Here is a 15,593-nt window from a genome sequence, read left to right as displayed (position 1 = left end):
GTATGTTCATGTTCGTTCATTTAATAAATAAGCGAACATAAACGAACACGAACATAAACGAACAAAATTTTTTTTTGTTCATGTTCGTTCATTAAGGAATATAGCTTGTTCATGTTCGTTCATTTAATAAATAAACGAACACAAACATAAACGAACACGAACAAATGAACACGAACATAAACGTTGGAGATCCTACCTTCCATTGTTCTTTCATGAAAAATAGTCGACAATGCAAATCAACCAAATCTACAGTGATAATAGCATAAGAGCTGATTAGTAGTGATGAAATGTTTGAAGATATCAGATATTTCGATCAATCTTTTAAAGATATTAAATGATTCACACAACTTTAGAGTTAATTTGTTCGAACACGACAAAAACATACATAAATCATAAGTAAGCTATATGAATATAATAAAGTCTTAAAGTTAATTTGTTCAACAAAACAATCTTTTTGAAATCCAAACAACTTCAATAATATTCGTAACATATTCAACTTGCATTCATAATCAGTCGTTAATTCATCATCCATCCTGATCAAAATCAAACAAATAAAATTATATTAAATTAAAGGAGTTATAACAAAAGATGAAAAATATACTAAATTAGCGAGGTTATACCAATTCATTTATCCTCATTTTCAAGGAATCTCAACATGTATGATATATTCGTTTTGCTACAACAAATCAAAAAACCAAAAATATATTAGTCATTGTAAAACCAAATTCAATAAAACTTAAAACATAAAAATACCTTGTTTTAATTTTTTTCCAACCTATAGTATTGACGATATCAATCAGCTCCACAAACAAGCACCAGCACTGAAAGCAGATTCAGAAGCAACAATAGTGACCGGAATTGCCAATATGTCAGTAGCCATTTTTGACAAAATGTTAAATTTAATATTGTTCTCCTTCCACCATCCCAGTCCACAGTCTTCATCTTTCCCAAGCCCCGAACCTTCCTACCATACGAGTCCCTCATCTTCCTTATGCCCGAGTCTGACTCGTTTCAATTCAAATACCTCGACTCACCTCATTCCATTCCTCCGCAACATTGCAGCCATATCCAGCAGCGCTCCACTGACCACGCCACTTTCTTCCCCCACTAGAGGATATAAGCGCAAACCTGACTGGGACTCCCTAAGGGCAACTCTAACGCGGATGACTGGGCAACGAGGGGTGGGCTGGAGAAGACCGACTGGTCGAATGCACCGTTCATAGCGGCGTACAAGGGGTTCTACATCGTTCAAGATGCCACAAAAAATCCCTAAATTCACACCCCAAAATTAACAGACCAAAAAAAATTTCAAATTATTTACCTTATGAAATCACGTTCAAGAAGGGAAAGAGATGAAGCTCTGTCGAATCGTTGGAGTTGAAGACTTGAAGCTCCGTCGAATCGTTGCAGAAATGAAAATTGTGGAGGGTGGGGAGAGTTGAGAATCAAGAACAGCTGAATGACGGGTTGGAGAAGAGTTGAGAAAATATTGTTTTTAGATTTAGGGTTTTTTGTATTACCGCTTAATCAGGTTGTAAAAGTGGGGTTAATTATGAAGTTGATCATCAAAATATCATATTAATTAATATTTTTAAGATACATACAAATTGGTCACCAAAAATTGATTTAAGAATATTAGGTTAAACATAAATGAATGCACATAAACGAACATAACTAAACGCATATAAACGAACATAACCGAACGTTCACGAACGTAAATGAACGAACGAGACCTATGTTCATGTTCGTTCATTTAATTAAACGAACACAAAATCTTGTTCATGTTCGTTCATTTAATAAATAAACTTACATAAACGAACTTCCCACCGCACGATTCATGAACGGTTCGCTGAACGTTCAGTTCATTTACAGGCCTAGAAAAGGAAATGACTGCAAATTGCAGGTGTTTTTAAGGCACTACTAACTACTTTGTGTAATACTAGCGGGGATCAGGTGAGATCCATTAATTTTTTTAATAGTTTGGAGGATTATAAAATAATATTTATTTAAATTATTTATTTAATTGATGATGTATTTATATCTATAAAGTCAGCTTATTAAATTTAAAATCTCTTAAGGAATAATATTATTTGAGATCACTTTATGAATTCAATACATTATAATTATTATGTTAATGTCCAAATATAATACTTCAATAAATTATCTTAAATGTTGGTTCAAAAATAATATATCTCAAATATATACTTTGATAACTTTTTTATAAATGCTATTGTAATGAACATTTTAATGTGGCGTTTCGATTTTTGCCTTTGTTGAAAAGAGCTGAAACAATAAACAGAAAAAGAACGAAAAAATAAAAAGATACAAATTTATTTTTTATATTAGTATGAAAGATGAAAAAATCCCAAAAAAAAAATTATAGATGATACTTGTAAACTTGATATGTCTCAATCAAACACGACTCCCTAATTATATGCTGTGCAATAAAAACTTTTTTTACTATTAATCTTAAGCGATTACAAGTTATAATATCTGTTTTAGAGACTTCCAACCATTTAACTATAAATGTTCAAATATCTCATAGATGTTGGTGTTCAAACCCGATGCATTTAAAGATAATGAGCATCACTTTTCAACCACTTAGTTAACTTGGTATAAAACTTAATCATTTTTAAATTTTGTCTTTGTATAACCTAAACAAATATATTAAACTTTACAGCTACACAAAAATAATTTCACATTATAGTGCTACAACTTTGGGCATTTGTTTTTCCCCCAACTAATCCACTAAAAAGGTCAAAAGAAAATATTACCAATCATATTGAAATGACTTAAAGAAAATGTTATCAATTATATTAAAATGACTTAAACTACCTTAAAAATCAATCTCAAACAACTATTCCTTAAACTCAATTAATAAATACCGTCAAAACAATAAAGAATACTTTTTAATTGATTTACGAATTTATGATCTCTAAAAATAATAATAATTTTTTTAATTAGGAAAATAAATTATTTTATACCATGACTAACATGTTAAAAAAATAAAATATGCGTTTGAGTATGGGCCACGTGTAGAGGTGGTCATTTATGTGGATAGATGTCGGGCTTAGAATGCGAGTTGTTGGGTTGTTCCATACCTCTGTAGGTTATCAAATTAAAGCATGAAGCGTTGACCATAAAAAAAAATATCGCAAAGTCAGCCTATAATCTCACGAAAAAAAGAGATATTCTTGAGAGCCGAGATGGGGAGAAAACGACAAAAGAAAAACAGAAGAGCGCGCGTGCTAACTAAGTTACAGATTTCGGATCTTTGACGCTCCTCCCCACTGCCTGTCATCCTAATTCCCAACCCCCATTTTTTTTGACCTTTTTCTTTTTGGCTTTTACAATATAAATTACATGGATTATTAGTATAAAAAATAGGGTAAATTATACAAATCTGTCCCTCAATTATTGGATGTTACTTTGTTGAATATCTAAACTCTTAAAAGTTACAAAATCAATTATTTATGTATTTCAAACTCATCGTTTTCTGTTAAAAAAATTGATGATCGTCTAACCTAAACGTTAATCTTATTACTAAGATATGATAAATCATATTTTAATATTTTCTTTGTAGCACTTTTTCAATGACATAATATAAACAGAGATTTGATTCACGATGAAATACAACTCAACGATTTTAGGATCAGATTTTTATTATATCCCAGATTTTTAGTCAAAAGGTTGACGCCCGATTTAGACAGTGGTCAATGTTGTATTGAAAATGATGAGTTTAAAACTATAAATAATCGAATGATTATTTTATAATTTTTAGATAACTCAACAAATTAACATCGTATTTGTATATTTTTCTATATAAAAAAAGTATTGCCACGGTTAAAAAATGTCAGTTTTGAGACCAAATTTTAAAAAGAAGGTAATTGGGGTAACATTTTAATAATTTGAGGATATGATGTAAAATTAATGAGATTGAAGCTTTGCGAAAAAGAATGAATGTTTGACAGGCAAAGCCTGTGAGTCGAGTCCCACAGCCAGATTTACGTACCATCAATGCTCATGCAATCAAAAAAAGTCTTTTTTACCAACAAATTTCCTTTGCTTAAGGTGATCACATAGTTCCATTTTCATTTTGTACTAATAATTGAAAAAATCAAAACATGTTTAGATATATATAAAAAAAACCCTAAAATTAAACAACAACTAATTTATTAACATTTTCATTTTGTTAATTTTTTTATAAAAATAAATTAGCTGCCCCCAATGAAACATCTCCAAGTGTTTCTTTTTTCTCTCGATAAACATCAAAATTAATTAATCAAATTAAGCTGTGTTTAGTAATATTTTAACTTACATAAATCAATTAATTAACATTAAGAAAAAACAATAGCCTTGAAACAAAATATTTTAGCAGGCTCAAGAATCCTTTACCAGACAGACCCTGTAAGAAAACAATGTCGTTGCCTTTCCACATAGCTTCACGCCCTTTGTCTTTTATATGTTATAATAGGCACAATCACTTCAACCTGTCGGGGAACAAGCCAAGTTAAATAATTCATGCACAAATGCATCATTAACGACAACTTTAGCATAATTAATTCCACCTAATTTGCCTTCTAGCTTTTCATCTTCTTTTATTGTTATAATTGTTTTCATTTGATGACAGTTTTCAATCCAAATATAATTACTAACTTCAAACTCCACTACGGAAATTTACTTTTTTCCTGATTTCAATTTCAATCTTCGTCAAGTTATAAGAGTATTTACTTTATAAAATTTATGTGAATAATATTTTTATAATATGCTATTACTTAAATATATTATATTATTTTATTTGGTTTATTTCACAAGAATATAACATTATTCAAAAATAAATTTTATCAATAATTTTCGTGATATATTTTCTTTTTGGAAATTAAATAAAAATTTTTGCTTTGGAAATTAAATAAAAATATTTGCATGCAAATTATTTAACTATTTTCATCACTCTATCTAAATTTTACAAAAAAAAAAAACTTTATTTTAACATATTAGTACTATAATTAATATATTAAAAATTAAAATTAAATTTTATATTTGTATTTCAACATCTCCTTGTTACTCTTTAAACATTTTTTTGAATGACGAAATTATAAACATATTTTATTTGAAAGATGAGGAAAACAGAATTGTATCGTACTTAAAAAATAATAAGAATTAGGATGGTAAATAAGACAAGATAGATCATGAGTTATTCGAGTTTAACTTGATCAAAGTTCGATAAATACTCGACTCGAGTTCTTAATGAGCCAAAACGAGCTACTTAATACCCAACTCAAAAAGCTCAGGAGAAACTATAAAAAATATATTTAAATTTATTTTTAAATTAAATAATTAATAATATTAATACTTGTGTATTGATTTTTCATAAAAAAATATAGTATAAAATTTTCATGTAATTAAGATTTAGGGGTCTAGTTCGAATTTGAGCTTTAATCGAATTAAGTTTAACTCGAGCTTCAATTCGTGGTTTAGAGTTCAAGTCGACTTTAACCTCGCAAACTTTCAACCTAAATCGATCTCCATTTTAAAGTTTTTAAGTCGAGTAAAGTTTAATAATGCTTGAACTTGACTCGACTTGTTTCAGTCCTAATATGAATGATATTTCTACCATTTGAAAGAAAAATACTATTGTAGGTATAAAGATTATTAACCATGAGGGGAACTAAACGTTAAAATCATATTTAGTCATTTACATCTAATTGTTTTAAGAAGATAAAAAATATATACTCTAGTAGCTACTTATTAGGTTATATTAATTGCTGCTTAGTTAAGCTTTACGGTTAGTTTTTCTGTTGAAGCTTCTGTTGGAGTTTTGTAGTTAAGGTATTATAGCTGTGTATATAAACCAGTTCTTTGTATCATTCTTATTCGATTAATGAAAAATAGAAGTTTTTCCATTCCTGTTCGTTATATGGTATCAGTAGTTGGCTTCTTCATGCTTCACCATGGTTAATTCCTTAAACGATAGCTTTGATAATAAGATTAATATTCTCCACATGTAATCGACTTTTAAACCTTATTTTATCCGAATTTAAATGCAAACCCAATTTAAAAGTATTCAATCCTACATATCCTAAAACAACCATGACAACTCCCATTTTCAAAACATATATACTTGTCATGACTATTTTCAAACCACCTAAAAATGGTTTCGACTGATTCACTCCGAATTTGCTACTTAATTTTTTATTTAACGTGCATGGGTTGCTCCATTGCTTCTACAAGTAAACTTGTCAAGGTGAGATTTTTGGCGAATCAAATTCGACTTGATTCAAAAATTTGATATTTTTTTACTGGATTCAATTTAATAAAATTTGATTCTAATTAATTTCGAGTTATAATTTCATAATCTCGACTTGACTAAAAAAATCAAATTCAAATTGAGTTATAAAATAGAACTCGAATAGTAACTCAAACTTTTTAGTAATTAATAGATAAGTTTTTAAGTTTGTGTCGAGTCTCTCGACTCTGTATGATTTATGCATATCATATATGAAAAATATACAAATAAATATATATATGTATTATATATGTTTATAGAAAACCGTATAATTTGGAATCAATTATTATCATTTTATTATAAATATTTATAATTAAATTTAAACAAAAACTACAACAACTCGATTCAACTCGAACTTATAAACTCGAATAATTTTTTTAAAATCAAATATGATTTATAAGCTAGGACTAACCAACTTAAATAACTTAAATTTTTTTTATTCAACTTGACTTAACTCGACTGAATGCTCAATCTTAGGTGAGGTTGTACTTGGTATGTTAGTAGGAATCATGAGGTTACTTTGGAGATAGACTTGTAAATTGGACTGATTGAGTTGCTTTTAAGTTGTGTTAATTTCATATTTAAGTCATTTCCGAGTTGAGTTATTTTAGGTTGGGATCATTCAAATTTTAAGCTTAGTTTTTTCTAGGTCATTGCTCAGATCATATTTCAGGTCATTTGCAAAACACATAGGAACAAAGACTATTGTGCAGGTCATGATCTTTTCAAAGATCATTCGGTGCCTTCTCGTTTATAAGGAAGAAGAAGTCTTTTGACTTTTTAATTACCAACTTAAACTTTCGTTAAGGGGTTAACGAGAATTAACGATTGAAGAATTAAAGTCTAACGGACTGATAACGTCAGGGATCAAAATTACCCTTTCTTTAAAATCAATGATCAAAATCAAACGAATAAACAACATAAGAAACCATTTGTATAGTTAGTCTATAAATGTAAAATAAATTTTGACACCACGTTAATTTTAACCCTATATTTTTAACATCTTTTAGTTGGCACGAGTCTAATATAGTGATGAAGCTGCAGTTGGTTTCACTAAATCACCCCTTTCATAGAGGTGTTTTTTTAGAGGATGTAAAACAATGAATAAAAAATATAATAAAATATTTAAAACATATAATAATTTTAATAAATTTCAAATTTTTAGCCAGCTGGTTTTCTAAATATTTATTTTATTAAATAAAACAATTGGTCTAGTTATATTTAGAAAACAGTTGGTTTCACAATTGGTCTAAAAAATTTTAGAAAACAATGAATAAAAAATATAATAAAATATTTAAAACATATAATAATTTGAAATTTTTAGAAAACAATTGGTCTAGTTATATTTCAATTTAGTCCTTCGACACATGCCACTTTTTCAGTTTTTAATTAAATTCTCGGATTGAACTTCCTTTTAATCAAAAAACCAAACCTCCAACATACCAAACACAAGCCCGAATTGAAGGCTAGTTAATGGAGAAAGTAGCTTTGGGTTTTATTTTTATGTAGAACTATGAAAATCTACGTTTTTTTTAAGGTCTAATTCGAGTTAAAGAGGAAAAAGGGTTTGAAAGATTACTTTTTTGGTTCTAGACGGTTGAAATCGACAAACGACAATGGGTGTGGTTAGGAGTGTAAATGAAATGAGCGTTTGGTGAACCATTTGTATAACGATAATTTATGTTCGTTTGTTAAGCTAAATAAACGAATATTAACAAAAAAAATTATGTTCATTTAACGAACATGAATATAGGTGTGTTCAGTTTGTTTATGTTCACAAACAAGTTTGTTTATGATATCGTTTATAAGCTCGTTTATCGATTTTAAGTTCGTTTACCGATTCTCCTTTTCCTTTTTTTTACATTTTAAATATTAGTGAAGATAGAGATTCAATTGAACACATGATAAAAGTTGAAATTTTAAAGAGTTTAAGCACTAGTGACGTAATTTTATCATTTTTCTTTAGCTTGCAAATGAAAATAAAAATTGAATATATAAATGAATGATAAATAAACACTAAACCAACGATAAACGAATGTTAAACAAACATGTTTGTGAACATATAAACGAACACATTCACGGACATTAAATAAACATGTTCGCAAACAATAAATAAACGAACACAGACACCTTCAAAAATAAATAAACAAACACAAGTATAATATTAAAAAGGTAAACGAACACAAACACATTCAAAATCACATTGTTTTGGTTCTGTAACCCAAAACCCAGCTGAGATTAACCAACCTCGAGGCTAAAACCCAATTACTGGCTCCATTAATAAACATGCGGGGCTCACCGCTGCTGCATTACAAGATTGAACAAAAAACCTGGTCTCGTGCCCCCATTCATTCCAGCACTCAATTCTGCATTAATTAATAATTACTACCTGCCTTGTTCCAACACCAGAATTGCAAAAACTAGAAAGTAATTGCATGTAAATGAATTTTACAGATGATTTTGCTACCTTCCATGTTAAATGCCAATGTGATCCATAATTTCAATGTTCGCTGAAAATCATAATTCCAAAAGCTGATGTTTGGAGCTTTGTTCAAAAAGCTAGGGTTACTTGGTGTTTAAAGAATATATTTTCTTTTAGGGAGATCGCGAGGCCCTTATTTTCCGCTGGTGGTATGATTGTTCGGACAATGTGGATATGGCAAAAGACTAGGAAAAAGAAGGATAAAGTTCCCTGGCAGAAGCTGGCGGTGCTAGATCAGTTGGCTACCAAGGACAGGCTTCGTCGTATGGGACTGGCCACTGAGGGCTCTTGCGTGTTGTGTAGTGAAGCGGATGAAAGAATCATATATTCTTTGAGTGTCCGTTTTCGATTGCCATTCGAGGACCGTTTTGTGTTGGTGGGGGGTGCGACGTGGAAGCTCCAGCTGGGAAAGTCAGCTAAGGTGGGCTCTTGCTCGTTGGATGGGTAACTGCATCTCTGTTTAAGAAACTTTAGGAATTTGTATATGAATGGAGAGGAAATTCTTGCTTGCATCGAAGAGATTGTACAGGCGAAACGTAGTAGGAAGAATGTGTAAAGATTGTATAGTTGGGGGTATAGGGTTTGATTGTTCTATTGTTTCTTGTAGCAGCTTGCAGCTTCTTTCGATTATATACATGCATTTTATCAACAAAAAAAAATCCAAATGAAAAAAAGTATCCTTTAAAACATGGATACAACCACTAACCAACCAAAATAAACTGTTTATAGGGTTTCCATTTCTACATCAGCTAGGGTTCATCAAATGCCAAAAAAAACCAAAGAAAGATACATCATACAATACAGCCAGACCCCAAAAAAAGTAACACAAACCTTAAATACATAACACAAACCTAATCAGTTAACAAAACTTGAGGATTCAGATCAATGTATTGAATCTATGTTCTTACTGAGCTCTTCCAGCTTATTCATCCTCAACCTTTCGCTTTCACTCACCAGCTGTTCAATCAGTAAAAAAGCATATAACAACAAGGTGAGATCATTCATCAGCCACCCGAAAAACAAAGATATTTAACTCGATTCGCTTCTTTTGAGTTTGTTTTTGACATTACGATATAGAAACTAACCTCCATTAATTTCGTGATTAGCTGTACTTTTTCCTTGTTCTTGTCGTTAAACGCCTCGAGGGCTTCCTTGTATTCCCTTTCCTGTAACATTTTTCAACACCACGGCTCTTACATATTTGATACTATATTATATACACAATCGAAATGGATGGAAAAAGTTGAATGGCCTCAAAGTGTGATGAATTGGTACCTTTTTCTGGCAAGTATGTCCTAATGGCTTCAATTCTTTGTTAACTGCATCGATCTTCTTCCTGACCAGAGCAACTTCCTTTCTCATAGGATCTGCCAGTGCTTCAAGCTCCTGAAAGATTTACATGGTTTTATTTACAATCAGAAATAGCAGCAATATAACTATATGGAATTAAGACAAGTTCCAGGGCCAATTTTTTTTTTTTTTTTTGAAAAATATGAGATTTCATTAAAGGTCAATGGCATCATCAATTACAATCTGTCTTGTACAATCCGGCTCATCCAGAAAAAATCATAACAGATTGGGGTTCGACAAAGCCCACTGCACTATACCGTGCGCTACTCTATTAGCCTCCCTATTAACATAGAAAACTTTTATCCCTAAGTTGGAGGAGAGCAGCTTCCAGGGCCAATCTTGTATGTTCTAAAATAGGAAATTCTTTATAAGGCTCTCTTTAATAGTTCTTTTAGTACCTTTAACTGCAAATCTGACAGCTAAAGTGCTGCTAATTTCTTAAAGAATTGCATTATAGGTAACAAATTTATGGAGGAACAAACTCTTCTTCTTCTTCTTCTTTTTCAAAAGGAAAACAAACAAAAAGGCTAAACCTGAAATACCCATTTTTCATAAATTTCAAATCTGTTCCAGGATCATGAACATTTATCACCATGTGAGCCTCTAAACTCTGAATTTTGCAGAAATTGACTCTAAAAAAACCCAAACTTGCTCTTCTTAAACATTAAAAGTTTTAAGTTTTTCCAAGGGGGAGGGGGAAAGGTAAAGTCTGGTTTGAAGATACCTCACGAATCATGGCCAAACGTTTAGTTTCCTCTTCAACACGGCCTAACTGAAGCTGAACTTTCTCTCTAACCTCCATCTTCTTCCTCTCAATCTCTTCTTCTTTGGCTCTGAAAGTGGAAAGAGCAGACTTTGAGACCTCGTCATCTTCCTTAGACAAATGACTGCTAAAGCTCAGAGAGTTTTGAACCGTCAACTGGTTGTTCTGCTGAGGCTGCTGCTCAGTCTGCAACATATTGGCCAGCTCCAGTTTCTTCACACTGATTAAAAAAAATACCCCAAAAGAGAAAGAAAGAAAGAAAACCCTCCTTCAACCTTGAATTCCTCCCTTTATTATCTTTTTCTCTTCTCTCTTTTGCTTTAAAAATGATAGCTTTTGTTTCCCTTTCTTCTCTCTTCTTTTTTCCCCCTGTTGAGAAGTGCTTATTAAGGGTAAATTACATTATTGATAATTTTTTAAATTTTGTAATTTTTTTACTAAAATCAAGAGAGATAAGATTTATTCATTTTCGTTTTTATTTAATTAAGATATAATCACTAAGGATTAATTGTCGTTCATGATTTAACGGATTACTGAGTGACGTAGTAAATTTATAAAATTAAAAAGGATAAACTATAAAAATGATCACTAATATTTGAGCAAGTTTTTACTTTCCCCATTGAAACTTCAAAAACAACAAATTAGAAAATAAAACATTAAATAGGTCATTGAACAATGATTTTATAAATAATTTATTCTAAAAGTTTTCTGATTTTTTGTTTATCATTTAAAATATTAGATTGATTCATGTCTGAAAAAGTTAGTTTCTAAGTTTTATTATTTTTTTATTTTTAAAATTTTAAAAGTATGCATATAAAAATTGGGAAAATTGAGAACTTAGAAAGCTTTTAGGATAAATAGATATAAATCCATCGTTCAATGACATATTTGATGTTTTAGTAACAAATTTATTACTTTTGAAACTTTAGTGAGAAAAATAAAAACTTACTCAAATATAGTGATCTTTTTTATAGTTTACACTTTTTAACTTTATAAATTTATTGTGTCACATTAGAGATCTATTAAAGGTCTATTTACTATTAACCGTCAATGATCATATATTAATTAAATAAAAATAAATTGAAGAATCTTGTAATTTATCCCGTTAACAATGATGGCCTGTTGGTTTATCCTCCAAAAGCTTTTCTTTTGTGAACCAAGAATATTAAAAAAAAGATAAGTGAATTATTATTATGATATATTATATCGTTTTTCACTAAATTTTATTATTATTTTTATTTTGTTTATCATACTTTTAACTTTTTTTATTTTGTTCATTGAGTTTTATATATTGAATTATTTTATTCACTTTATCATTAATTTTTTGATGGTGTTATGACATGGCACAAACATCAAAATAAATTCGTTTTGAAAAACTCAAATATACACCAAAATGACGTTGTTTCGAATCTTCTTCTTCCCCCTATTATCGTCGTCGGCCACCACACCATTTTTTGTTTCGACTACCACCTACCATCATTGATGGTAGTCGTTCGGTACCAAAATTCATTGGTCGGGTCGTCTCGACCCCCTGAGTCCGAATTTGGTAGTTGTTTCACAGGAAAATATCTTAAAATTCGTGAATCTCAACTGAAATATTTCGGCTTTCTCATTTTTAATCTTCAATTAGTGCACTTCGGAGCAAGTTCAACAAAAATAGAGGTCAAGTTCGGACTCAAGGTGTCGAGGCAAAGCGACCCATGAAATTTAAGACCGAACGGTCACCACCTACGGCGATCGATAGTGGCCAATAGTTCATCCGACCACCTTCTGTTTTTATTTTATAGTTGGGTGAGCAAAATAGGAGAGAAAGTAAAGTTAAGTGAGTAACAGTGTAATTTACTCTTAATACTTTTAATTATTTTATATTAAATAAAAAAAATGACACGTCATCACACCGTTAGAGAATTAACAGCAGAATGAGCAAAATGATTCAATTTATAAAGTTTAGTGAGCAAAACAGAATAATTAAAAAGTACAATAAATAAAATAAGAGAAAGAGTAAAGTTAAAAAAAACGATGTAATTTACATTTGTTATTATTATTATAGAAAATTTAGGAAATATTTTCCAAAGAAAAAATTAAATGAGAAAAAGCAAGCAAATGACCCAACTGCCAACCACTAGTAAAATATAGGGAAGATTTCAACTTTTACTGACTGAATGAGAGAGCTTGTCCCTTGAGAATTTAAAGCCCAAATTATCTAAACTAACCCCACATGAATAATGTGTACATATTTTCATTTATTTTCCCACCGTTTACTTTTAATACTAATAATTATACCAAAAATCAGTTTTCTTTTCCACGTAATTAATCTATTAATTGATTATTTTAAATTAAATTTTATATAGATTTATTTTGAGGTGATCTTATTTGTCTAATGCATTTAATTTATAAGCGTTATAGTTCAAATTTCGGACTTTTCCTACAAATTTAATGCCTCGTCCACTTATTAGTACCAATCATTATTTGTTTACCGTGTATATTGTCTAGTATATTTTCCTGGTAAAATCAGTCCAATAATACTGGTGCAATAATTATTTAAGTTTTTAAGCCGACTAAAAAGTTAATTAGCAATCTACAACATTATTATAATGTTTTAAAACTTATCATGTGCGTATAACGAGTTTCAATAAAATAAATTTTTATTGAAATTTGTGATCTCGATGTGATATATTCTAATTAAAAATTATATATTTTTCAGAACTCATCATATCCATGTAACGAGTTTAAATAAAAAAATATTTTTTAAAACTCATTATTTCCACATGATAAATTTATTATTCACTGTAGTAAATGTTGTAGATCCTAAAATAAACTTGAAGATGCTCTATTGGCTAATAAATTTGTTTGACAGCATTTTTGGGCTAAATAAACCTATTTTCCTAGCATTTTAACATTTCTTTCTTTTTGAGTAAAAACAAATTGTTCCAAGGTTTATTCGGTTTGCATCTGCTTATTCAAACAGGCAATTTGTAGGATCTATAATTAAAAAAATAAACTAATGTTTATATTTCCAAAAATATCAACAACTAAACGGTATATATTTTATGAATAATGATGGTTGTATTTATTGCGGTAGATATAGGTAATTAAGAGTCTATTTTCTAGTTTAATTTACATGTTTAGGGTATTAACCGTTAAGAAAAATACTCCAATTGATTGTAATCGAAAAATGTTATTAATTTTACAGTAAAACGGCCAATATTTTAAGTTGAAATCAAGAAATATCATATTCTTCTTAACAAATTATGTAAATTATATAACTATTCTGATTGCAATATAAGAAATTATCTATCAGGAGACTCATGTAACGTTTCTGATTGTAATCGGAATTATTACAATTATATAATTTGTTAGAGTAGACAAAGTAACATTTTAGGTTAAAACCTATTATAATATAACAATTTCGATTAAACGAAATTATTATCATTTATATAATTTTTAAGAATAAATAAAATAAAACTTTAAATTAAAACTCATCGTAAATTAAAACTATCGACATGTTTAGAGCATATTCATTTTGTGACATAATAATTGGGTTTACGAATTATAAATTAAATAGAAGATTTGGTAAGGGGTAGATGAGGGAAGGGTTACCTACAAAAGTAAGCACAGCAAATAAAATAGAGCCTTAATAGCAAAAACAGGGCAATGTTTAAGAGGCAGTTTTAGCTAAACTTTTGACAAATATTGCTTACCAAAGCAAGAATCTCATCTTTTGAACTTTTCTCTTTGTTTATTCCCTTTTTAAAATTTTTGTATTTTTGCTAAAATATAGATAATAAATAAATAAAATATTAAACCTTTATTAAGAGACTCATCCATTAAAAGTGAGTGTACGATCAAGATTAATTCGGATTAATCAAAGTGAAAATTTGAAAATAGAAAGGACGACAAAAAAAAATTATGCAGAAAATTAGTATAGCTCTAGTATTTGTCTTCATATATTAATCGGGTGTTGATATTAGATAATGGCATGATTTAGTGATGGACTGATGGCTGTACTAGTTAATGCCTGCCTTTTGCTTTTGCTTTCCCTTGTATGGACCATTTTCTCATGAATTGACCAACTTCAAAGTTGAACAAATAATCCAATAAAATAAAAAAGTTTTTTTTTATTTTCTAATAAAATAAAACAATAAAAACGAAGGTAAAAATCCATTGAACGGTGCGATCAAACTGATTTTGAGCCTAGCAATCTCCTAATGTGTTTAAAAATTATTTTAATAAGTCTTATTAAATTAAGTATAATTATTTTTTATAATATCAATATATAGTTTTATTATTATTACATGTTAAAGTTTTACAATACTATATTATATACACATTCCATCAATCACGATACTTTTATTTTATTGATAATTTTTATAATAATAAATTTTGTTGTACTTCTTCTGAATCTTTTTTTGCAAGATGTATCCTTAGGGTTAGTTTTTATAATAATTAATATTGTTATATTTCTTTTAGATCTCTTTTGTTAATCAAAGTTTCTAGAGTTCGTAAAGATTTTCGGAGCCCCATACCATACAGTCATCGACTAGTCCTTCAACATAATTTCTTATAATTTATATAATCTGTCAGAGTTAAATTTATTATCTGATAAATCATATTTGTATGACCAAACAATTTACCATTACTTGAAATCAACGATTAAAAGTAACAAAACATAAACCTGAATGATCATGTAGTTTATTTTGTATTTTATTTTT

The 15,593-nt window shown here is 29.3% G+C and overlaps 1 protein-coding gene across 2 annotated transcripts; it reads right to left on the bottom strand.

Moving 5' to 3' along the window:
• Positions 1 to 9,436: 9,436 nt before the first annotated feature.
• Positions 9,437 to 11,243, bottom strand: LOC120159888 (probable DNA double-strand break repair Rad50 ATPase). 2 transcript variants are annotated; one of them, XM_039170405.1, is made up of 4 exons: positions 10,843 to 11,243; positions 10,044 to 10,154; positions 9,854 to 9,934; positions 9,437 to 9,734 (listed from the first exon to the last, which is right to left on the bottom strand). In XM_039170405.1, the coding sequence occupies exons 1-4, from the start codon at positions 11,074 to 11,076 to the stop codon at positions 9,651 to 9,653; spliced, it is 510 nt and encodes a 169-aa protein (XP_039026336.1). In that variant the 5' UTR covers positions 11,077 to 11,243; the 3' UTR covers positions 9,437 to 9,650. The 2 variants fall into 2 exon arrangements, with proteins under 2 accessions (XP_039026336.1, XP_039026337.1); XM_039170406.1 differs by having other exon boundaries at positions 9,437 to 9,725.
• Positions 11,244 to 15,593: the final 4,350 nt, after the last annotated feature.

This window comes from Hibiscus syriacus, unplaced genomic scaffold (genome assembly GCF_006381635.1).
Source record: "Hibiscus syriacus cultivar Baekdansim isolate YM2019G1 unplaced genomic scaffold, ASM638163v2 tig00111378_pilon, whole genome shotgun sequence".
Taxonomy (NCBI): domain Eukaryota; kingdom Viridiplantae; phylum Streptophyta; class Magnoliopsida; order Malvales; family Malvaceae; genus Hibiscus; species Hibiscus syriacus.
This window is presented reverse-complemented; position numbering and strand designations above follow the sequence as displayed.

Coding starts and splice junctions, on each gene's coding strand:
- LOC120159888 (XM_039170405.1), bottom strand. CDS start 11,076: ATGTTGCAGACTGAGCAGCAGCCTCAGCAGAACAACCAGTTGACGGTT. Junction 10,155..10,842: donor GTTTGGCCATGATTCGTGAG/GTATCTTCAAAC, acceptor TAAATCTTTCAG/GAGCTTGAAGCACTGGCAGA. Junction 9,935..10,043: donor GACATACTTGCCAGAAAAAG/GTACCAATTCAT, acceptor AAAATGTTACAG/GAAAGGGAATACAAGGAAGC.